Genomic DNA, 24,155 nt, shown 5'->3' with positions numbered 1-24,155 from the left:
CCAGAACCAGTGTCCCCACTAAAAGATAACCACGCAATCCCTTTTCTGGGGACAACCCAAAATTTGGCATTTTCCCTTTACTTTCACTTTCGGTGCGAATGGTAAACAGGGGCATTCACCCTGTCGGGTTTGTCCTATCAGGGGCACAGACAGCAATAAAAACTGACAGATGTTCTAATCCATCTCTACTCTATCCAAAATTAAAAATAAAAAAAATTATACTTTAAAACCACAAATACATGTTTAACTTGAGATCCCTGCTTCCAGGTATTGGCCATATAACCCAATGCACAAAAATTAGGTTAGTATCAGGTGTAGTAAACACTGCAGGGCAATAGATATAAGAGATCATATTACCAAGGGCTCAGTCTAGAGAGTGACATACTGCAAAACATTCCACATTTCAAAATTTCTCAAAAAGTGATACATTACTAAAAAAAAATCATTGAACATTTGATCTTATAAAGCCAAGCTTCATGAAAATTACCAGTCTCAAAAGCTTCCTGCTTAATCCAGAACAATGTTTTGTCTTTAGTTCTGTATCGGGGATTCGTGCACACAGCTATAAGAGGGCCTTCACCTGCTGCCGCATACAACCACCCATAGACAGCAATTGGAATATGCTGCTGTACACGGTATGCGCTGGGTGGGGGGCCTGACAATAGAGGTTTAAGATTGTATACGTCTCCTCTTTGGAAAAAAAAAACTCAACAGCTTCTAACCTTTCTGTGCTCTACCCAAAACAAAAAATATGTTTTGAATGAATTTATATTTATTCACTTATGTGTCTATGCACCAAAACACTGTTTTTCTATATCTCTCAGGGACTCCAAGGTGAGATATATCCCAGCAGTTCTGGACAACAGCTGTGCCTGCTATAAAACCACCAGACAATGATATCATATGCCCCCAATAGATTCGAAAACATTAAAATTGTTCTGGGCCATAAGAGAGATGCATTTTCTTTTACCTCTTGTGTAAGCGAAACTTGCTTGGCAGCTAAATAAAGCCAGTGGTACTGACCCAGAACATACATTCACCAGCCACTTTATTATGGCACTTTTCCACTGCAAGTACCGGCTCGGCTCTACTCGGCCCTGCTTGGCCCGGTTTGCTTTTCCACTGCTGGTACCGCATGGTACGGTGTTGGAACGGTTCGGTACGGTATGGTTTGCTTTTCCACTGAAGTAGTACTAAAGTTAAGTGGGTGGGATTCTCTGACCAATCAGTGGCTAGTAGTGACTGCATGCAAAGGATTGTGGGATATGGTACCAGGTATGGTACACCTCTTGGAACCACAATCGAGGTGGTACTGTTTTTGAGAGCCGTACTATTCGGTTCCATGCAGTTGAAAAGCGCAGCCGTACCGTATCGTACCGAACCGTTCCTACACCATACCATGCGGTACCAGCCGTGGAAAAACACAAAAGCGAGCCGAACCGTTCGGTTCCATGCAGTGGAAAAGCGCCATTAAATACTCCTTGCTAGTACCGGGTTGGACCCCCTATTGCCATCAGAACTGCCTTAATTCTTCATGGCATAGATTCAACAAGGTGTTGGAAACATTTTTGTCCATACTGACATGATAGCATCACGCAGTTGCTGCAGATTTGTTGGCTGCACATCCATGATGTGAATCTCCCGTTCCACAACATCCCAAAGGTGCTCTCTATTGGATGAAATCTGGTGACTGTGGAGGCCATTGGAGTACAGTGACCTCATTATCGTGTTCAAGAAACCAGTGGTGAGATGATCTGAGCTTTGTGACATGGTGCATTATCCTGCTGGAAGGAGCCATCAGAAGATGGGTACACTGTAGTCCCCAAAGGGATGGACATGGTCAGCAACACTACTCAGGTAGACCGTGGAGTTTAAACAATGCTCAATTGGTACTAAGGAGCTCAAAGAGTGCCAAGAAAATATTCCCCACACCATTATACCACCACCAGCCTGAACTGTTGATACAACACAGGATGGATCCATGCTTTCATGTTGTTTACACAAAATTCTAACCTTACCATCTGAATGTCACAGCGGAAATAGAGACACATCAGACCAGGCAAGGTTTTTCCAATATTTTTTTTTTCCAATTTAGTGAGCCTATGCGAATTGTAGCCTCAGTTTCCTGTTCTTAGCTGACAGGAGTGGCACCCGGTGCGGTCTTCTGCTGCTGTTATCCAGCTGCTTCAAGGTTCGATGTGTTGTGCATACAGAGATGGTATTCTGCATACCTTGGTTGTAAACGAGTGGTTATTTGAGTTACTGTTGCCTTTTGATCATTTCAAGCCAGTCTGCCGATTCCCCTCTGACATCAACAAGGCATTATCATCCACACAACTACCGCTTACTGGATATTTTCTCTTTTTCAGGCCATTCTCTGTAAAACCTAGACATGGTTGTGTGTGAAAAACCGAGTAGATCATCAGTTTTTGAAATTCTCAGACCAGCCCATCTGGCAATAACAACCATGCCACTTTCAAAGTCACTTAAATCGCCTTTCTTCCTCATTCTGATGCTGGGTTTATACTTCAGCAAGTTGTCTTTACCACGTCTAGATGCCTAAATGCATTGAGTTGCTGCTACCATGCAATTGGCTGATTAGCAATTTGTGTTACCAAGCAATTGAAAAGGTGTACCTAAAAGTGGCCGGTGAGTGTGTATCTGTTTTGGGTGCAGGTGGCTGTAAAGGAGCAGCAGTACGACAATAAGGAATGTTCTGTACAAGTATTAAAGAAGCAACACTAATCAAAATGTAAAAAATACAAGATAAATAAAATGTCTTGTACAAAAGATATTAGAAACAGCTTACTCAGGGGGGGCCATTTTAGATGGGTCTACATCCCGGAGAAATTCGCATTGTAGAGCTTGTTCAGCAGTACACCGTTTGCTAGGGTCCAATGCTAGCATGTGGTCAAACAGGTCCAGTGCAGGAGTGGGTATGCTGGTGGAAGAAAACAACAAGTACTTATTAAACTCCTAATGCATATTAGCACTATTCCGCTTTCCTGTATAACCATCCTCAGTATTAGAGATCCTAGGGTAAAAAGTAGGGTGTAGGATACTCATACAAATAATACAGACAGAAACCTGGTTTCCAAATATGTTCTCAAGATAGTCTGTATTAGACTTAGCTGATTAGAATATGATTTTATACTACCCCCGCTGTAAGGGGCAGATTTAAAGTGTAAGTTCACCTTTAGTAACTTTTCCAGATCCCATAAATAGTACATACCAGTGTTCCTCATTTTAAAATGCTGCTCCTGCTTTATACATGCAGCTGTTGGGGCCTGTGCCAAGAACTTGCTGGCCCCTCAATCCTTCTCTGTCTTACTGTTTGCAAAATGCTACAAGGGCACTCCACTAGCAGCTGCTCAGCCTCTCCAAACTGCACACAAGTTCAATGTGCTCTCATCTTCTCTAGTTGCAGCGGCTGAGTTCAGACACTACTGCTAGAGAAGCAGAGCACACACTGCACATGTGTAAAGATTGTACAGGCCAGAACAGACACTAAAGGCCACACACTTGTAGCATCCAGCCTGTCCCCCAAATGACAAGATGGAGGCGGATCGAAGGTTCAGCAGTTTTGGGGGAAGGCCCCCACAGCTGCATATGTAAAGGAAAGCAGGAGCAGCCTTTTAAATGAGGATTGCTGGTATGTGCTATTTATGGGATCTAGAATTGCATAGAGCTGCACGATTCTGGATTAAATGAGAATCGCGATTTCTTTGCTTAGAATAAAGATCACGATTCTTGGAGCATCATCATCTTTCACATTATACAAAAAAATTGGGCTAACTTTATGGTTTAGTTTTTTTAAATTCATTAAAATGTATTTTTCCCCCAAAAACTGCATTTGAAAGACCCCTGCGCAAATACAGTGCGACATAAAATCGCCATTTTTTTCTCTAGAGTCTCTGCTAAAAAAAAAAAATATATATATATATATATATATATATATATATATATATATATATATATATATATATATTTGGGGGTTCTAAGTAATTTTCTAGCAAAAGATACTGATAAGTAGAAACTTGTAAGCAACAAGTGTCAGGATAAGGCTTGGTCTTTAAAAGTTAAACTGCCCTCACTTACAGACAGAATTTCATTCCTTTTCATCTAAAAGAACGAAATATGATACACTGTAAAACATTGTGTTTTAGTGCCGGTTCACATTTGTGCGATCACAGCACTGATCCTAAAATTACATGCGATCTCTGTGCGGTGCAAATTCAGCCATACGGTTTGTATGGCAGAATTTCGCACCGCAATCGCACTGAAACACGCACAGGACCCTTTTTTTGGTCCTCAGCAGAATCGGAACGCATGGTGGTTCACACTAGTGCAATCCGATTCTGTGCAAATTTTCAGATCGCACTGCGATATGCGATATGATCTGGGGGTATCGTTAACTTTTAATTGACACCCCCAGCGTATCGCATATGGCAGTGTGAACTGCCAGGGGTGCGGATGCGGGAACACGCTGTATATTCGAAGCGTTCCCGCATCGCACAAATGTGAACCGGCACTAACAGTTACCTCCTAGCCTTGGCAATGTTGATAAACATTTGCTGGAGGCTTTTTTTTTGACAGCTGTGAGTGAGCAGAGAACAGAGATTTTTTAACAATTAATCGTGCAGTGCTAGAATTGCATAAATTCGTTTTTATAAAAAGTTACTAAAGGTTAACTTACACTTTAATATGACAATATTGCTTAGCAGGCACCAGCCTGTTTGGTGGAAAATGAAGCAATTTCACAGTCAACAGTATGTTGAAGTGAGTCAACAGTTTTTCAACTCACTTCAACATATTCTCAGGTCTGATGGCTGGTAGACATTGAATATCTACCTCGGCTGTCATTAGAAGGAGCAGGAGGGGACGCCCCTCCCGCGGCTCACCTGGGTCTCCTGTCCCACCGGGAGACCCGAGCAACCAGCCTGCACGGCCGCCGAAGACCCGATCAAAGCTGCATTCGGCTGTGATCGGGTCTCCATGAGAAAACCCGGAAGTGATGTCATGACATCACTTACGGGTACTTGCGCCAGATTAAAAAAAAAAATGACAACATTCAAAACAGCCAAACTTGACGTTTTGAATGCTTTTAAGTGCAGTGGAGGGGGTTTGGGGTCTTTTAGACCCCCAGATCCCTCCACAAGAGTACCTGTCAAGTGATAAAAAAAAAAAAAATTTAATGTACGAAAATATCGGCCAACACAGATGTGCAATGGCCAAAATATCGGTATCGGCAACGAAAAACTTAGATCGGTCGATCACTACTTTTAATAGATCTTACCCCTTGGTGCTGGCTGTACGCAAATATGCAGCCTCTCAGCTCTTGGTCCTTAGCGCCGAGGGACAGCATTATTTGTGTGAACTGCTGTGTATACTCCTGTGCTGAGGGCACGCTCCCAGCACAGTTACTGTTGCCTAACCAAAGATTTTTGAACCACGTGATCTTAAGCCGCGCCCCGCCTCCCAGCGTCAAAAACCTCTTAAAGGGACGGGAGGCTTCAGTGCTAAGGGGTTAAGAGTTGTGACACAAGCTACTTATTCATTTGCTTGTTTTAAAACCTATGGTAAAGAAAGGATTCTTACAAAGCAAACTCCTCTCGGATTTTTCGTCGATATTGCTTCTTTGGTTTCATGGTGTTGAAATATGGTAACTTTATTACATCAGGCCAAACAGCAGGACATGGACTTCCACACATGCGGCTTAAAATGAAGATTAAAAAAAAAAAATGATATAAATAGATTGTAAAAAAGACTGCAATTAAAGGAAGTACAGTTTATTAAAACAAAGGCAGCCACTTTGTATGCCATGATTACAGACAATACAACTTATCAGTCTAATAGGTACTAATGATACTATTGGGATAAGTGGTCCAAATGGCTCAGCCTACAAAAGGCCACTTCCCATATGGTTGCTTTGGCACAATGACATGCAAATAAAAATAGGCAAAAACAGAACTCACCTTATTAATTCAAGTTGTAAAAGTTCTTGATTAGCTTGGAAGATCGGTTTCTTTGTAAACAACTCGCCAAGAATACACCTAAGACATTAAAACAATGAGTCAAAGAATCATATTTATTATATGGCATTTTTTTATTTGCACGATTAGAAACCACTGTCTTACACAGGGGTCACATTTCACGGAAACAGTAAATAACAGTTTTAAAATTATTAAAAAGTGTCACAGAACATACAAGAAGAGTTTTTTTACTGCTGGGGAAAACTATATATCCTGTTATCAAAAATCACAATATATGATTAATCATTTACTGGAAATACCTAAACGGTATATAAAGGTTACAGAATCAAAAAGGGAGTTTATAATAAGAATCTAGTATGCAGATATACTAAATGTATATAAAACAAGCTGCGCTAAAAATTGAGACAGTCCATGTGAATGTCCATAAATATAAAGTGATGACACTTGTGCAGGTACCGCTTACCGGATTCCAAACATTAAAGAGCCAAATAGGTAAAGGCAAAAATCTTCAAGTGTGAGACGCGGTAAACTTCAAAAGGACCCAGATATGGATCTCCTCAATGGAACATTAATGAAAAGAAGAAAACGACACCATAGTGTAAACCAGTAACTGAATATGGAATAAATACACCAACTGAGTTGTGACCTGTGCAGGTACCGCTTACCAGAAGTAGCAGATACTGTAGCCAAAATGTTTGAGAGATGACTCTGCCGGACCTCAAGGGATAAGCAGCAAACCTGCACCGTTGTGATGCAAATCTCCAGAAATGGGTATTTATATAAAAAAGAAAAAAAGGGCAAACGCTATAGCGTAAAACCAAAAACAACAGGTAACACCCAAAATTTTATACAAATACCCATTTCTGGAGATTTGCATCACAACGGTGCAGGTTTGCTGCTTATCCCTTGAGGTCCGGCAGAGTCATCTCTCAAACATTTTGGCTACAGTATCTGCTACTTCTGGTAAGCGGTACCTGCACAGGTCACAACTCAGTTGGTGTATTTATTCCATATTCAGTTACTGGTTTACACTATGGTGTCGTTTTCTTCTTTTTATTAAATGTTCCACTGAGGAGATCCATATCGGAGTCCTTTTGAAGTTTACCGCGTCTCACACTTGAAGATTTTTGCCTTTACCTATTTGGCTTTTTAATGTTTGGAATCCGGTAAGCGGTACCTGCAAAAGTGTCATCACTTTATATTTATGGACATTCACATGGACTGTCTCAATTTTTAGCGCAGCTTGTTTTATATACATTATTTTTGGGGTGTCAGTCGCACTTGAAGTTGCTGCTTTGTTTTGTTTGAATTAGCGCAGTTGTCCTTTCCTTTATAGATATACTAAATGCACTACAGTCCATATTCATATTACTCACCCACAGCTCCAGACGTCAATAGCTGGTGTGTACCGCTCCTCCCCAAGCAGCAACTCAGGAGGACGATACCATAATGTAATAACTTTATTGGTGTAAGGCCGACTAAAACAAGAAAATAATAATAAAAAACATTACTTTAAACTAAGTTACATATAAAAGTGGTTTAAACAAGCATCAGTTTCATATACACGGAAATCCACTTTCGGCTATCCCATCCAGAATATAAATGTCATTCAGTAGAGACATTTTACAAAATACCACTGGATACTCAGTTGTACTCTGTGCTTTTCTGAAACTGTAATGCACTATGCCACTGTGAACCAAGGTGACAGAATAACTATAGAATGTACATACACCCACCGTATATAGTGTAGTGCACTTTATATCTTCGAGGTTACTAAAAGTACACCAAATACACACACACACACACACACACACACATATTTTACCAACTTTGTATACAAATGTAGAATTTTTACTGCTCATATCCTTTTTTTCATGTTATGTTCACGTTTCATGTCTCAAGTGAACTTGGTGTTGAGTTATTCACTTTAAGGTCATCACAGATGACAAGGGGGCACTCTTTATGTCTAGAGAAAAAGAGATTTTGTCTCCAAATACGGAAAGGTTTCTTCACAGTAAGAGCTGTGAAAATGTGGAATAGACTCCCTCCAGAGGTGGTTCTGGCCAGCTCACTAGATTGCTTTAAACAAGGCCTGGATTCTTTCCTAGGTGTACATAATATAAATGGGTACTAATATTTATAGGTAAAGTTGATCCAGGAAATATCCGATTTCCTCTCGGGGGATCAGGAAGGAATTTTCTTTCCCCTGCTGTAGCAAATTGGATCATACTTTCCTGGGGTTTTTAGCCTTCCTCTGGATCAACTGCGGGTATAGGATTGTGTATATGGGATTGTATGGTTGTGTTTTCTTTTTTGTTTTTTTATTGGTTGAGCTAGATTGAATTGTGTCTTTTTTCAACCTAACTATGTAAGTTAGTAAAGTACCCACAACCGCAGAGTGTCAGCTGGCACTTTAATATCATGTACCATTGTTTTATATTTTAGTGTCATTTTTACAATAAATAACAGCTCATAGTGAGTTAAATTTCATGAACAAGATCTTACCTTTCTTCTGAACTGTACAATCTTGCTAGTCCAAAATCTGCAAGTTTGATCTGCCCCCTTGTGGAAACAAAATATAAAGAATGAACCAATACACTACAACAGTATACCAATCACAACACACCACAGAGACTTAAATCATTTTTAAAGACTATAAAGATGCATCTATTTTTTATTTTTTTAAATCAATACATAAGTGTCAGGCCACAATGCATTTTACACTGCATTCTTATATGGTATCAAAAGGAATGAATCACTTAATTTACAGGTTAATGATGATTATACTAACAAATTAGCATACGCACACACGAGAATACGCTTGTAATCTATTATTATCTAAATATTCAAGGCTCCCTCATTTAAAAAAAAAAAAAGAAGAAGAACCTGCAAATTGTTCAGCAAGTCCACAATTTGAAACTATTAACATATTCTACAGCTGTACTTAACCATGTCCCACTGAACAAATTGCTATAAATAGTGCACTTTTTTTCTATATGACTAATAATTGTGGCTGGCTTCCCAAGTCCATGCACCACATCCCCTACATCATATACTCAAAATCTCAAATGGATTCAAAACACATTCGGGTTAATTTACTAAAACTGGAGTGTGCAAAATTTGGTGCAGCTCTGCATAGACACCAATCAGCTTCCAGGTTTTATTATCAAAGCTTAATTGAACAAGCTGAAGTTAGAAGCCGATTGGCTACCATGCACAGCTGTGCCAGATTTTTCACTCTCCAGCTTTAGTAAAGCAACCCCATTATATATTACTAAAAATCTTTCAATAGGCCAAGGAGGCCTATTACAGCCTTAGTACATCCTTAAAGCACAATACCCAGTTCTTTCCATGCACCTTTGAACAGACTGCTGTAGTTAACCCATCCAAAAGAACAAATATATTTATCAGTAAAGATATCACTTTATCATTTTCTATGCAGATTGTAGTGATGGGACTGGAGCAAAGCCCCGTACACACGTACCGATCGTCGGCCGACCGATCGGCCGTCTTTTGTCCAGGGCTGTCCTGTCCACTGAAAAGTGCCAAAAGACTGCCCACGAATTTTGTCGGCCAACAACAGCCAACTGCAGAAGTGATGTCATGTGATGGTTAACTTTCCTGTGTTTTTTCTTCTCTGAGCATGCCCAGTCTTGCAAATCTGCTGATTGTCGGCCGAATTCTGTACTGACTGGCGAACAAGCGGCCGTTCTGGTGTCGGCATACATAAAATTTTAACCGCTTGCCGACTGCTCACAGTATATTTACTGCGGCAGTCAGCCCCTCACAGGCAGAGTGACGTAGGTCTACGTCGCTAGCCTGTGAGGCTCTGGGGAGCGGGCGCGCTCCCGCTCCCGCGCGGTCACGGACCCCCCCGCGCGTGTGACTGGCGGACCCGATGTCCGCCGGTCACTCGGCGATCATCGGGGGAGAGGGAGAAAGTCAGGCGGCTTGTGTAAACAAGCCACCTGTCATTCTCCTCGGTGTAAAGACACTGATCACACGGATCTACTATGTAGATCCGTTGATCAGTGTCCTTACAGCTCAAGCCACAGCCAATCACAGTAGAAAGCCCGCCCCTAGGGACACACACAGCCCCTCCCTCCCAAATAAAGTTAACCCCTTCACTACCAGTGTATTTTTACAGTAACAGTGCATATGTATAGCACTGATTACTGTAGAAATGTCACTGGTAACCCCAAAAGTGTCAAAAATGTCAGTCAAGGGTCCGATCTGTCCGCCCCAATGTCGCAGTACCGCAAAAAAAAAAAAAAAAAAAAATCGCAGATCGCCGCCATTACGCGTTAAAAAAAAACAACAAAAATGACAAAAATCTTTCCCTTTGTTCGTAAACGCGATAACTTTTGCGCAAACCAATAAAAATACGCTTTTTGCGATTTTTTTTTACCAAACATATGTAGCATAAAACAAATTGGCCGAAAATGTTAAAAAATTTTGATTTTTACATTTTTTTTGAGGGGAATTTCATATAAAAAAATGTGAAAAATATTGTTATTTTTGCAAAATGTACGCTCTTTTTTTGTTTATAGCGCAAAAAGTAAAAGGCGCACAGGTGATCAAATACCACCAAAAGAAAGCTCTGTTTGTGGGAAAAAAAGGACGTCAAATTCGTTTAGGTACAGCGTCGCACGACCGCGCAATAGTCCGTTAAAGTCACGCAGTGCCGAACCGCAAAATACCCCCTGGTCGTTTAGCAGGAAAATCCTCCGGGGCTTAAGTGGTTAATGCCTGCACAACAGATTCTGTTCGGCCGAAAATGCGCTGTTGGCTGTCGGAAGCATCATACTAACAAGCCTACAATCGGCCGAATATTTACGGTCGACAATCGGTATATGTGTACGGGCCTTAAGTTTGACACGTTTCTCAAGTCAGATGACCCTCTACATGAAAAAGGCAAATTGACAAATTGTGAAATACTTAGGGGGTTCCAATTTCCCCATACCTCCAAGAGAAAGCACAATAGGAGATAAAAACAGGGGAGTCTCAACTACCATCAGGACCCTGACAGAGATGAGTGTGTTATTTAAGCAACATGTAGAACCCTGAATGTAACACCCCAAGGTCTCCCCTCTAGGTGAACAGTTATCTCCTGTTCTATATGCAATAAATAGCCCAGTCCCAGGTCTCTCTTTTGGACTCTGTGTGCTGACATACACTTTTTAGCAGACCAGGGAGAATCTCTCATTATTATACTTGTCACCTCAATGCAAGAATTGTGCCCAGAGCCACCCAAAGTACTGCAGACTGTCTTTGCCTATCCTTGGTTTAGTGTCATGACCTCTGTGCCTCCCCTGCACGAGGACAGAGCAAACCTCAAGGAGCGTGGTTTGCAGGGGAGGCTATAGCTGCAAATCTGATATATGAAGAGGAAAGACGACAGAAAGAGTGATAACCCAATTCTAAGCCTTACCAATTAATTGCTAGTACTACACATACCGAATATGGCTTTCTGTGGAGAATACAATGCTATTATCGCTACTATATTCTTAATAAGAAGCCTTAAACCACTGTCATATGCCATGATCCCACTTTTTTAGTTACAGATTGCATTGCATTTCTTTTTGCATTTTCATGTGGTACACTCATAAACCCATAATGTTATTTAAATGGAAAGGTTTAGCTTTTGGAACATGTTACCTGTTCCCCCCGTATTTAGGGTGGAGAATGGAACACATTCTAACAGCTGCAGCCATTGCCCCTCTCCCTAGTGACAGCAGGTGGGCATCTTCTCCAGGCACGAACTGTTTCTTTTTGAAAAAAAACGTAGCCATGCGGGACTCCGCCTAGCCATGTCATTCATTCATTTACAGGGCTCTGAATGGGGAAACCACAAGTCCCGATAGCCTTTGTGGCTGTCGGCTTATAGTTTCAATGAACTACCACAGCACTGTTGAGCACTCTTCCTATCAGTGTGTATCTCCCTGGCCATACGGAGTCTGCAGGAGTCCTGAATGGCACCCACAATCTGCTGATTGCAGTTGCAATGCTTTACAGGCTCCAGGTAGAATTTATTTTTTTTTTTAAATGCACATTTTTCTACCGGCAAAAGGATATGCATTTATTTATTTTTTTAAAGGTGAACTCATCCTTTAGGCTGAACTCCAGTCTAAACAACTATTGTCTGAACAAAAGAGGCAACTGGAAACTGTTGGATGATAATAACGATTAAAAAAAAAATATTGTATTTATACTTGAATCTCTGGGTGTGCTTTGTGCATTTCTTCCAGACTGGTTGAGTAATCCAATATAGAAGATTTTGCTTCCTGCATGAACATTCTGCAAACAGGACCAGCCACTGCTCTGCTCCTTGTCAAGGGTGACTGGTGTCTCGTCTCCACCACCCTCCTGTAATTTTCTGCAGGCAGCATGTAGTGTAAGGACCTGCTGGGTCCCTCCCACATCTGCTCTCTGCACAGACTATGTGAAGCACAGTGATGATGCCACTGATTTTTTGAAACAGTAATATCACGGTTCTCAAAGGCATTTGGTGAAAAGTCATTAAAGAATATATTAAATGAAAGTTATGTGCCCGGAGGTCTGCTTTAAAGGAGTTTTAAAGGCAGGGAGGTTTTTTTTTTTCTTAATGCATTCTATGCTTTAAGATGAAAAGCCTTCTGTGTGTAGCAGCCTCCCCAGCACCCCTAATACTTACCTGTGCCCCCTCTCTGTCCAGTGATGTCCACGAGTCCCTCGGCCGTCTGGGACTCTACCTCCCGAATGGCTGACATAAAGCCGCAGCGCCATTGGCTCCCGCGGCTGTCAAGTCAGTGAGCCAATCAGAAGAGAGAGGGAGCGGGGCTGACCGGCAGCTCGGTGTCCTCATAGCAAGCTGCTTGCTGTGGGTGCACACGATTGGAGGGAAGGGAAGGAGCAGGAACAAGAGACCCGAGAAGAGTAAGATCCAGGCTGCTCTGTGCAAAACAAACTGCACAGAGGAGGCAAGTATAACATGTTATTTTTTTTTAAAAGGAGACTTTACGATCACTTTAAGTGTAAGAGGTGCCTACAGATCCTTAGCTGTTGCCCTAGAGTTACCAGTTTGAGGATTTACCTGATCTTTGTATCACAGTGGTAATCCCCCTTGCCGGCCTAGGCTCTGCCTAACAGATACTGTGGTGGGCTGATAAGGGCTGCTGGCCACTAAAACCATGAGGGATTCTGCTTGAAACCTATACATGGTCTGACACCTGGGTCCCCAGAAGGGAAGACACAGATCAAAGCAGGCAGCCACAGCTCCCAAAATGCATTTTACTGCCTAGGCAATACCAGAGTTTAGGAAGCACTGCCATGACTCCCATTTTTTTTGCAATGCAGACTGTTCAAGACCATTAAACTGCACATTCTGGGTATAAAGCTTGGGTATGTAATAAATATATATCTCCCACGGTGCCCATCATTATATATACCAGCTCGTAAGTGGTACTTGCCGCTGCATATGTCCTCTGTAGCAATGTTTACCTCCACGAGTCCCCTGCAAATTCTTCCAACTCCCTTACTTCTCTCTCCCCCTTATAGTCTATCTGCTATTTCATTGGTTTCTCTTCCTACCTTTTTGTAATTTTCACAGTAAGGTGTATCGACACTAATTTAACTTGGGATGAAGTGATATTCACATTATTTTTCAGGTTACAGGAGATCGCTATGGCAACTCTAGATTTATCTTAGACAACTGCGACAATCTGTTGTACATGGAAACTGATATGAGGTCTATGATTGAAGCTTTGTTGATATTATACAACCTCTCATTGTAATGTTTACTACTGTTCTTATTAGAACCTTATCTCATATGTTACTTTAATGGAACAGATTTAGGTTTCTCATTTACAATTCTTGTTGGCAAAACCTTTTTTCTCTTCTCAGATATTTACTGTCCCTTGCAGACTATACATAAAACAAAATCCTACCTTAAAGTAATACAAACATATTCACAAACAATACACACCTGTTATTTAGTAGAATATTTGAGCATTTAATATCCCTGTGCAAAAAGTTCTTCTTATGACAGTAGTCCAAACCTTCCATAAGCTGCTTCATGAAAGACTTTATGTGAAGTTCATTGAAGTGCACTAATCCTGATTCCAGCAGACCCATCAAGTCGTGATCCATATATTCAAACACCAAATAAAAAGCTCCTATAAGCATAAAACTGTATGAAAATCATTCTTATTACACTAAGAAGGCCATTTATAACGCTCTAGTGAAACCTGGGATTTACTTTTTGCCATGACTCAACAAATGATTCTAGTTGAGGGTTTTACCAGAAGGAGAGCACCTGAAGGAAACGTGTACTGAGATAAATACCAAGGCTGCTTTTGCTCATCTTCTCTGAAAAATAGAAGTTATATACTGACCGTAAATTCCTTTTCTTGGGATTCCACTGAGGGGGCACAGAAAATATTTAATGTTAGTCTGCTGCTTACAGAAGGATTGGACACTGGGAAAAAAAAAAAAAGCTGTAGGCCATCACAGGATAACCCCTCCTTTTACCAGCATGCTTCAAGTTCTGAAGCAAATGGACTCAATGAAATCCAAAAGCAGGATTTTACGGTGAATACATAAATAATTTTTTCTTCTTGTCCATTGAAGGACACAACAAGTGTTTCACCTCAGGAATTTCAAAACAGTCCTGCTGAGGGGTAAGCACACAGCAAACAAATGCCAACTGGCCTAAGGAAACAAAAACGCAGCACTGCCTGCAGCTCAAGGATGGCTGAAGGACCTTATACCTGAAGTTGGCATCAGATGAAATCCCAATACCCACCTGGTAGAACTTCGAGAAAGTGTAAGGCTAGGTTCACACTATTGTGGGTGGTTCCTGCACCCAACCCGCAGGTGGTCTTAGCAGCTTTTAAAGATCCTAGATTGGGAATAGCATTGATGGAAGCATCGGGATGAACCTCTAGTTTCAGAGTGGTGCATACTGCAACAATTTGGAAGTAACAGCAGAAGGGCAGAAGACTGCGACTACTCAGTGGTAAGCCCATCTGATAAAGAGACTGCATGGAGGTAAGGCAATGTAAGGCTTATGGTATGAAATCGCCCAGACACATTGTGGCTCTTAGCAATGCAGAAGAGGCAGCAGTGAGATGCTTCCTTAACATTCTATGGGGTGAAACAGTGCAGAGTGCACGCAACACTCCAACCAGCAGATGAAGTCAGTGCTCAGTCCCACAACATTAACCCCTTCCTTGGTGGAAACCAGTGGGAAAGGAGGAAATAATGGGATTTTTGACTTACCGTAAAATCCATTTCTCTGATGTTCATTGACGGACACAGCTCCTGGTATTCATAAGCATTGGGTTATACTGCTCCCTACAGGAGTAGGACACTAGGCAGAAAAAAAATTCTGGCTACACCCATGGGCAGTCCCAGGGGGTATACTCCCCCTCTCTGCTATAGCCGCTTAGTTTTGTAACAAGCAGTGTCAGGAGAAAAATAACTCTGCAGAGGGGTGGGTGCTGTGTCCGTCAATTAACATCAGAGAAATGGATTTTACAGTAAGTCAAAAATCTCCATTTCTCTTTCGTTCATTAACTGACACAGCTCCTGATCTTAACCATTACGTCCCAAAGCAGTGTTAACTATAGCCAACCAGGTAAACAGGAGCTTAACCAAAACAACTAGAGCTCACCTGAAAAAAACAATACACCCTCAAAGAGGGTCAAGTCCTCTAAACAGCAGCCTGCAAAACCTTACGGCCAAAGGAAGCATCTGCAGATGCCAACACATCCACTTCGTAAAAGTGTGCACAGATGACCAGGTGGCCGCCTTGCAAACCTGCGTCACTGAAGCCTGATGACGGAAGGCCCAGGAGGCACTAAGTGCCCTAGTAGAATGCGCCTTGACAGGGAAAAAAGAGGGACCCGAGGCCTGAACCACCGTCTGTCGGATGCATCTGGAAACGGTCGCAGAGAAAGCGGACAACCCTTTTCAAGGTCCATCCGTGAGCACAAATAGAGAGTCTGACTTCCTGAAAGACTCCGTACCTGCCAGGTACACCCTAATTACCGTACCACATCCAAGGCATGCAAGGCAATTTCCTTTGGACGTTTAGGCCTGGGACACAGGGAAAGCAACACAATGTCTTCATTCAAATGAAAATCAGACAACCTTTGGAAAGAACGATGGACAGGGGCAAAGAACCACCTTATCCCTGTGAATCACCGGGTAAGGTAAACGACAGGATAACGCTGCCAGTTCCGACACCCTGTGCGCAGAAGTGATAGCCACTTAAAAGGCCACCTTCTGAGACAATGTAAACAGGGGAATCTCCCGAATATTTTCAAAAGGAGGCTTCTGCAGAGATGAAAGCACCAAATTAAGAACCCAAGGCAGCAACGGAGCCCACACTGGAGGAACCAAATCTCGGACATCCTGAAGAAAGTTACGCACCAGCGAGTGTGTGGCCAAAAGGACATTGTAAGAAGATCGCCAAAGCCGAAACCTGGCCCTTGATGGTACTCAAGGCCGATTCCTGTTCCACCCACCCCGTTGAAGGAAGGTTAAGATCGGAGCCACCAAGAAGGAGTAGGAGCCCCAAGAGTCTCATACCACGCAATGTACGTCTTCCATGTACAATGGTAGATCTTCCTAGAAGTAGATTTCCTAGCTTTCAACAGGGTAGGAATCACAAACTCAGATAAACCCCTATCCTTCAGCACCTGCCGTTCAACAGCCAAGCCGTCAAAGCCAGCGACTGTAAAGCAGAATGGAAGATCAGTCCTTGGGACAGAAGATTCTCCTTGAGAGGAAGCTTCCAAGCAATGTTGGTGACCCGCTGCACCAGATAGGTGTACCAAGCCCGACAAGGCCAGTCTGGTGCCACTAAAATGACTGGAATCCCTTCTGCTCAATCCTGCGTAGAAGTCTGGGCAGAAGCTTGAGAGAGGCAAGGCGTAAATCAGCTGATACTGATCCCACGGGCCCATCAGCGCGTCTGTGGCTTCCGCCAGAGGATCCCTTAACCGAGCCACAAACCTATGCACCTTTCTGTTGAGTCGAGACACCAACAGATCCACCTCAGGAGTGCCCCACCGGAGACACAGCTGATGACACACCCCAGGATGAAGCGATCACTTCATGGTCCAATGCCTGCTGACTGAGATAAAATCGCCTGCCAATTTTCCACCCCTGGGAATGTGTACGGCAGAGAGGGCTTGAACGAACCGTTCTGCCCACCTTAGAATGCCTGCTACCTCCAGAGCCGCCAGGACACTTCTTGTGCCCCCTAAATGATTGACAAAAGCCACGGCCGTGGCATTGTCCGATTGCATGCGCACTGGACAACCCTGAAGACGATCCGTTCAATGATCCAGACACAGTCTGATCGCTCAGAGTTCCAAGACATTGATTGGTAGTCTCTTCCAGCGTCCAGATACCCTGAGTAGAATGCTTGCCGAGGACACCTCCCCAGCCAGACAGGCTGGCATCCGTGGTGACCACTGTCCAATACAAGGGGGAGGAAGGATTTTCCCAGCCGAAGAACGAAGCCACCATATCAAGGACTCCCTCGTTCCCCAACTTAGCCAGGTCTGATATTCCAGAGAATGGGGAGTTTTGTCCCCTTTGGTCAGAATTTCCATTTGCAGGAACCTCGTATGGAACTGTGCAAACGGAACCGCCTCAAAAGGTAGCTTTTTGCTAGCCCATCACCTGCAAGACATCTCCACATGGGACACAAGGGAGTCCAAGACCGCCGTCAGTGCATGGATGGATGGTTGGGACCCGGAGAGCCCTGCAGCCTCACAGAGGGGGTCAGGTGGGGAAATGTGCTCCAAAGACTCCATGAGTTACCAGGGGGACCCCCACAAAAAAAAAAGTGCAAAACTGCTAAGGGACAACCCCCACGCTCTGGGAGCCCCACCACCCGATTGCCAGGCACAAAGCGCCAAGTGATCCCTAGCAGAGAGGACCCCACCAGACTCACCACCCGCAGACACCAGCACCTTTAGCCTCCAGGATAAGCTGCACTACATGTGTGGAGATCAAGAAGTAAAATGATCCAGTCGTCCGCACCAGGGGGTGAGGAGGGACTCCCACTGCAGAAATCGTCACCCACAGGGCTTCACTGTCATGGCCACTGCTATTTTCAATGGCAAACCACAGCAAAATGGCCGCCAGACTACACAAATATGGCTGCCGTGCATATAAATCAAAGGCTAAAACAAAACGGTGGCACCACGAGGCATACAGGGGCCCAGGACTGGAAGACCAGGCCTCAAGGACAGATCTAGGCAGGATGGGGTGCCCTGGTAGGAGCCCCACCATGTACAACCCCCCCCCCCCCACACACACAGTCGATCGTCTGGTCGCCGGAGGCGCACACCCCCCCTCCTGGGCCCCCCATCGCCAGTCAGCGCCCTTCCCCCACCCCAGGAAAGTGGCAAGACCACCCAAACAGCCCCAGTGTATGTGGAAGGAGGGGGGGGGGGGTAGCAGGATGAGGGACTCGGCAAGGGGGGTACCTGCGGGAAGGAGGAGAACCCAGGGGTCAGACTGTCCCAAGGAGGGGCCCACGCTCACCCCAAAACCCTCCAGGGCAAGAGTCGGGGGGGGGGGATAGCTGGATCTAGGTCCTTACTCCTGACTAGGCAGAAAACAATTGAGTGGCTATAGCAGAGAGAGGGAGTATACCCTCTGGGACTGCCCATGGGTGTAGGCAGAATTTTTTTCTGCCTAGTGTCCTACTCCTGTAGGGGGCAGTATGGTTATGAATACCAGGAGCTGTGTCTGTCAACGAAAGAAATTAAATTTTATTATTATTTTGCTTCATCTGATCTCAGTACTTTTTTTTTTTTTTTTTTTTTTAAATCAGAAACAAAGTTTATTGAACACAATTGAAAATTCACAGGCTTCAATTCAACAAGCTCCCTTGCAAAGAGAGTACAGGCAAACAAATAACAAATACATGACATCTTCAAGAAAGCGCATTCCCATTACAGTAAGGACAGCTACACACCCAAGCACGGTAACACAAGTACACATGATCTCAGTACTTTAACTTCACAAGTTGCATTGCATGTCCTGTGTCAATGATTTAGAAACTGCTATCTGCAGTAAAGCGTCTGCGTAAGCATGACAGCCATGCAGGTAGCATTTTCAAAAATCGAGTTACAATAGAAGCCTCCATACTTTCTGAGTACAGTTTCCTTTAAGCAGACCTCAGCTGATGCGTTGCCTTTAATTGCACAGTACTAGGATTACTTCTATGAGGTCTTTAGTGTACATGCAATTCTAAGTATACAAAACCTTACTTCTCTCCTAAATAACTCAGGATTTGTGGGCCTCTTTAAATGAGAAACTGAAAGCTGAACTCCAAATCTCGATATTTGGATTGTGGCACTAACTCTTCCTGCCCAACACCACCCTATTTCTCAAAGCTCCATATCTCCATCTCCTGAGGTTATGGCCTTATTCATGCCTACGTTGCAGGCAAAGCAGAATAAAGGTGGACAGAAAAAAGTACACAGGGCGAGCAGCAAAACCACTGCTCAGAGCTCGCAGTGTCTTATAGTTGCCTGTACCCTGACAGAATAGAGTGAGGCAGCTAAACAGCAGTATTGTTCTGGCCACTCACTGCCCATTTCTCAGTCTTCTGCTCTTCAGCCCACTGTGTCTGCAATGCGGACGTAAACAGTGACGTTGTACCCAAAGGGGGTTGGTGAAATTCTCGCGCTGTCCTTATGTTATACCTAATTATCTCCTTTAAAAGAGGAAGTAAACCCTCCTCAGGAAGTTGTACCTATAGGTAAGCCTATATTAAGGCTTACCTATAGGTACTGTAAATATCTCCTAAACATGCACCGTTTAGGAGATATTTACCTTTAATGCAGCCAGTGGCGTCACTGGCGCATGCGCTCTGAAGGAACGGCAGATCGTGCCGTTCCTTCAGAGCCCCGTGCCGTGACCGTCGGCTCCCGCACGTGCGCGGGAGTGACGTCACCGCGGCTCCGGCCAATCAGATGGCAGGATGCCGCAATCCCGGAAGACGGGCGACTATACAGGTCGCCCGTCATACAGGTAAGCGGACGGCACGGCGGGGGCTCGTTCTAAGGTAAGTATTTCATAATGAGCTAGTATGCGATGCATACTAGCTCATTATGGGTTTCTCTTTCAGGATGTAAAGAAGAGAAAAAAATTTTTTCTCGGTGTACAACCTCTTTAATGCTGCAGGTACTATTATTGGTAACCTACACAATACACATACATATAGAGGGGGGGGGGGGGGGGGGAGTACCGCGCTTTAAAGGGGCTAGATGTAAAGTTATATAAATCGTGTGAAAATTACTGTATAAAAGGTACCTAAGTGCTTCTATATATGATGTGTCACTTATATCCATATGTGCATCACAACATCATTGATAAAAAAATAATTATTACTTAAAAATGCTCTTCAATACACAAATACTCTCTAGTAGGTGATAAACTAATAAAATACTGATTAATAAATTAAAGTGCTCTTAAATTCACAATAAATACACAGTTGGGTGATATAAATATTAAAGTGCCAAAGTGTTAATGATCTCTAGTAGGTGATAAACTAATAAAATTCTGAATAACAAATTATAGTGCTCTTGAATCCACAATAAATATATAATTGGGTGGTATAAATATTAAAGTGCCAGAGTGTCCTTAAGGTAAATAAACTGTGATCAAACAAATCTTCTTTCCAAATTGCATGCAGGTGCTCTTCCGTGCAGTGACCACTAGGTGTCCTAAGCGCTCACCTCCATTCCCTTTGTAATACACCTTATGATATATGCCTCGCAGTTGTGCTCCTTCCTCCTCTATGGCGTATGGATACAGCCAGTACTTTATTAAAATATATATAGAATCACACTCACATTGTTTCCGTCTTTTTCATAGCATAACAAACACCGACATGGGTCAATAGGTTGCCGATACGTCACTTCCGGTTGGCTATCCTACGCTTTACGATGCGTACCGATCCATAAAAAGGAGGAAATTCGGTTACCAATAGCTGTATCCATACGCCATAGAGGAGGAAGGAGCACAACTCCGAGGCATATATCATAAGGTGTATTACAAAGGGAATGGAGGTGAGCGCTTAGGACACCTAGTGGTCACTACACGGAAGAGCACCTGCATGCAATTTGGAAAGAAGATTTGTTTGATCACAGTTTATTTACCTTAAGGACACTCTGGCACTTTAATATTTATACCACCCAATTATATATTTATTGTGGATTCAAGAGCACTATAATTTGTTATTCAGAATTTTATTAGTTTATCACCTACTAGAGATCATTAACACTTTGGCACTTTAATATTTATATCACCCAACTGTGTATTTATTGTGAATTTAAGAGCACTTTAATTTATTAATCAGTATTTTATTAGTTTATCACCTACTAGAGAGTATTTGTGTATTGAACAGCATTTTTAAGTAATAATTTTTTTTTATCAATGATGTTGTGATGCACATATGGATATAAGTGACACATCATATATAGAAGCACTTAGGTACCTTTATACAGTAATTTTCACACGATTTATATAACTTTACATCTAGCACCTTTAAAGCGCGGTACTCCCCCCCTGCTAAGTGACGTTGTACCGTTCTAACCATTTGCACAAATTTGTGCCACACAAAAACACTGCAGTTCTTTGGACTTGTTTACACTCCCAGAATCAAATAAACTGGAACCCGCCAGTAAAGAACAAGGCAGCAGAACAGTTGTGTTATGACTGTCTTCTCACCTCACCTACTTCTATCTCTCTCAATCTTCTGCCCTCTATACCTTCAATCTTTACAAAAATAGTTTTGTGCCTGGCTGCTCATTGTGCCTGCCATACAGGAGAAGGTTAACAGGGAGTAGCAACGTTTTGTGCCTTTTAGAGCACCGTCAAGGCAATTAAAGAGGAAGTAAACCCTCCTCTGCAACTTTTACCTATAGGTAAGCCTTATCATAGGCTTACCTATAGGTACTGTAAATATCTCCTAAACATGCACCGTTTAGGAGATATTTACCTTACATGCAGCCAGTGACGTCATGTCGCCCGTCATACAGGTAAGCAGGCGGCACGGCGGGGGCTCGTTCTAAGGTAAGTATTTCAGAATGAGCTAGTATGCATACTAGCTCATTATGTGTTTCTCTTTCAGGTTGCAAAAAAAAATTATGGGTTTACAACCTCATTAATAGCCAGTCTCATGTTGGAACCTTTCATTTTTTTATATTTTACATTTTCTCAAATGAGGACAGAAATAAAGCTTTAGATTTGCTAATTCTGTTGTCCAGAACTGAGCTTTAAATGTGTTTTATCTTAAGTAGTAACATGCAATAAAATCAAATAAAATTTGCTTGCCCAGTAACTGACCATTAATAATTTGTGAAACAAGCAACACCTTCTGAAAAATGAATCACTGCAAACTATTCAGGTTGCATTGACTAATTTTTCAGTGGCGTTTCTCTGTCAAATGTGTCAAAAGAGATCCAAATAAAATAAAATAAAATATCCATGAATTGCATATAAAATAAACAGCATATACAAATATAAACGAACATCATTACCTTTATCTTTCTTAAAGTCTACTGCATCTTCTTTGTCTGTGACGATTTCCTTCATGTTAATAATGCTCTGGTGGTTGAGCTGACGAAGGATCTTAATTTCTCTGATAGCTGTGATGGGGAAACCTTCCTTCTCATTGTCCAAGCGCACTTTCTTCAAAGCCACCATTTCTCCTTTTTTTTTTTTTGTTGACAAAGCAGGAGGAAACCGTTACAATACGTTATTACAATAAGCAGATTGCATTACTTCAGTCCTTTTCAGCCATACCTAAACAACCATTTGCCTTTGCTCTAAAGCCCAAAACACACGGGCCCAATATTAGGAGGCACAGGCCGGTTCATTAGAAACCAGCCATTTGGCCTGTGTGTACAGCAGCCGGTTCACTGGAAGCCGGCCAAACATTCGGCTTCTATCGAAGGGGCATGACCAAAAAAGGTCTGCTGATCGGTATCTGAACAGCACTCTTAGCCAATGGGTGAGAGGGCTGACTAGAGTGTTCTGGGGGGGGGTTATTTTTTAAAGAAAAACTCAAGGCATATTTTCTTTTCTGTTTATAAGCAATACTTTCCTCATCTGAGGGATATCCTACAGCCAGATCATCAATCTGTCTTTATTTTCAAATGTGTCGCACAGCGGTACTTCTGGTCGCTGTGGTGTCAAGGGGAGAGACGGACATGCAAATAACACTATCCCTCACATGCATGAGAGCCACAGCTTTCATACACACAGTGGCTGCAATTCAGCAACAGCTTGGTAACTGGCGTATATAAACAAAGATATAATAAGACAGATCAGTGAACCGACCATAGGATATACCTCAGGGGAGGAAACTAATGTTTACCAACACCAAATGAAGAAAAATCCTGATTTAAGTACTTGTGAACCGCCCACAATGTACTGCAGATAGGCATCCCGCACAGGCACAGCGATGTACCTGTACATCGCTGCCTTCTTCCAGGTTTAGGGTGTGCGCACACCCACCTGCTGACTTCTGCTGTGATTGTACGCAGCGGAAGTCTGTCTGCAAGTCTTGACCAATGATTCATAGCTGGGGCCTGCTGATTGACTGCGTGTAATCACAGCCCAGAGACCTGCGTTGACAATCAAAAAGCAGGGAAACAAAGATCTGTAGAAAAAAAAAATGCATCACACATTACACATTTAATCCCTTGATCCCCCTAAATGTTGACTTATTCCCCGCTTAGTTTCATTAGTACAGTAACAGTGTATAACATCAGCACTGATCACTGTATTAGTGTCACTGGTAATATCAGTGGCAGTTAGTCAGTTCCCCCCAGCGTCACCTATTTTTAGATTTCCCGTCAGACCATTGCATTCGTATTATAGGTTGATCACCGCCATTACTAGTAAATTAAAAAAAAATAATAATAAATTCTAGTATATTTACACCATAATGTGCAGATGCTTTAACTTTCACACAAACCAATCAATATCCACACTTAGGGCTCTTTCACACGGCCGCTCCGTGTGTCCGCAAATCATCCTATTTTTTTATGATTTGCGGGCATAATGTAAGTCTATGGCATTGCGGATGTCAGCGGAATACCATCCGCTGACATCCGATTTTCCTCCTTTCAGTTCTGTTCCGTT

At 42.7% G+C, this 24,155-nt stretch overlaps 1 protein-coding gene across 1 annotated transcript in view; it reads right to left on the bottom strand.

Annotated features, from left to right (window-relative positions):
- Nucleotides 1-24,155, bottom strand: part of CDK13 (cyclin dependent kinase 13) — an 80,686-nt gene that overhangs the window by 5,684 nt on the left and 50,847 nt on the right. The window contains exons 5-11 of the mRNA XM_082259510.1: nt 22,547-22,717; nt 13,957-14,146; nt 8,499-8,555; nt 7,370-7,471; nt 5,976-6,053; nt 5,599-5,715; nt 2,810-2,941 (exon numbers count right to left, since the gene is read on the bottom strand). Coding sequence (XP_082115636.1) covers nt 2,810-2,941; nt 5,599-5,715; nt 5,976-6,053; nt 7,370-7,471; nt 8,499-8,555; nt 13,957-14,146; nt 22,547-22,717 — 847 coding nt within the window. The remainder of the gene's footprint in view (nt 1-2,809; nt 2,942-5,598; nt 5,716-5,975; nt 6,054-7,369; nt 7,472-8,498; nt 8,556-13,956; nt 14,147-22,546; nt 22,718-24,155) is intronic.

This window comes from Pelophylax lessonae, assembly GCF_965119305.1.
Source record: "Pelophylax lessonae genome assembly, chromosome: 5".
In the NCBI taxonomy this organism is placed as follows: Eukaryota; Metazoa; Chordata; class Amphibia; order Anura; family Ranidae; genus Pelophylax; species Pelophylax lessonae.
This window is presented reverse-complemented; position numbering and strand designations above follow the sequence as displayed.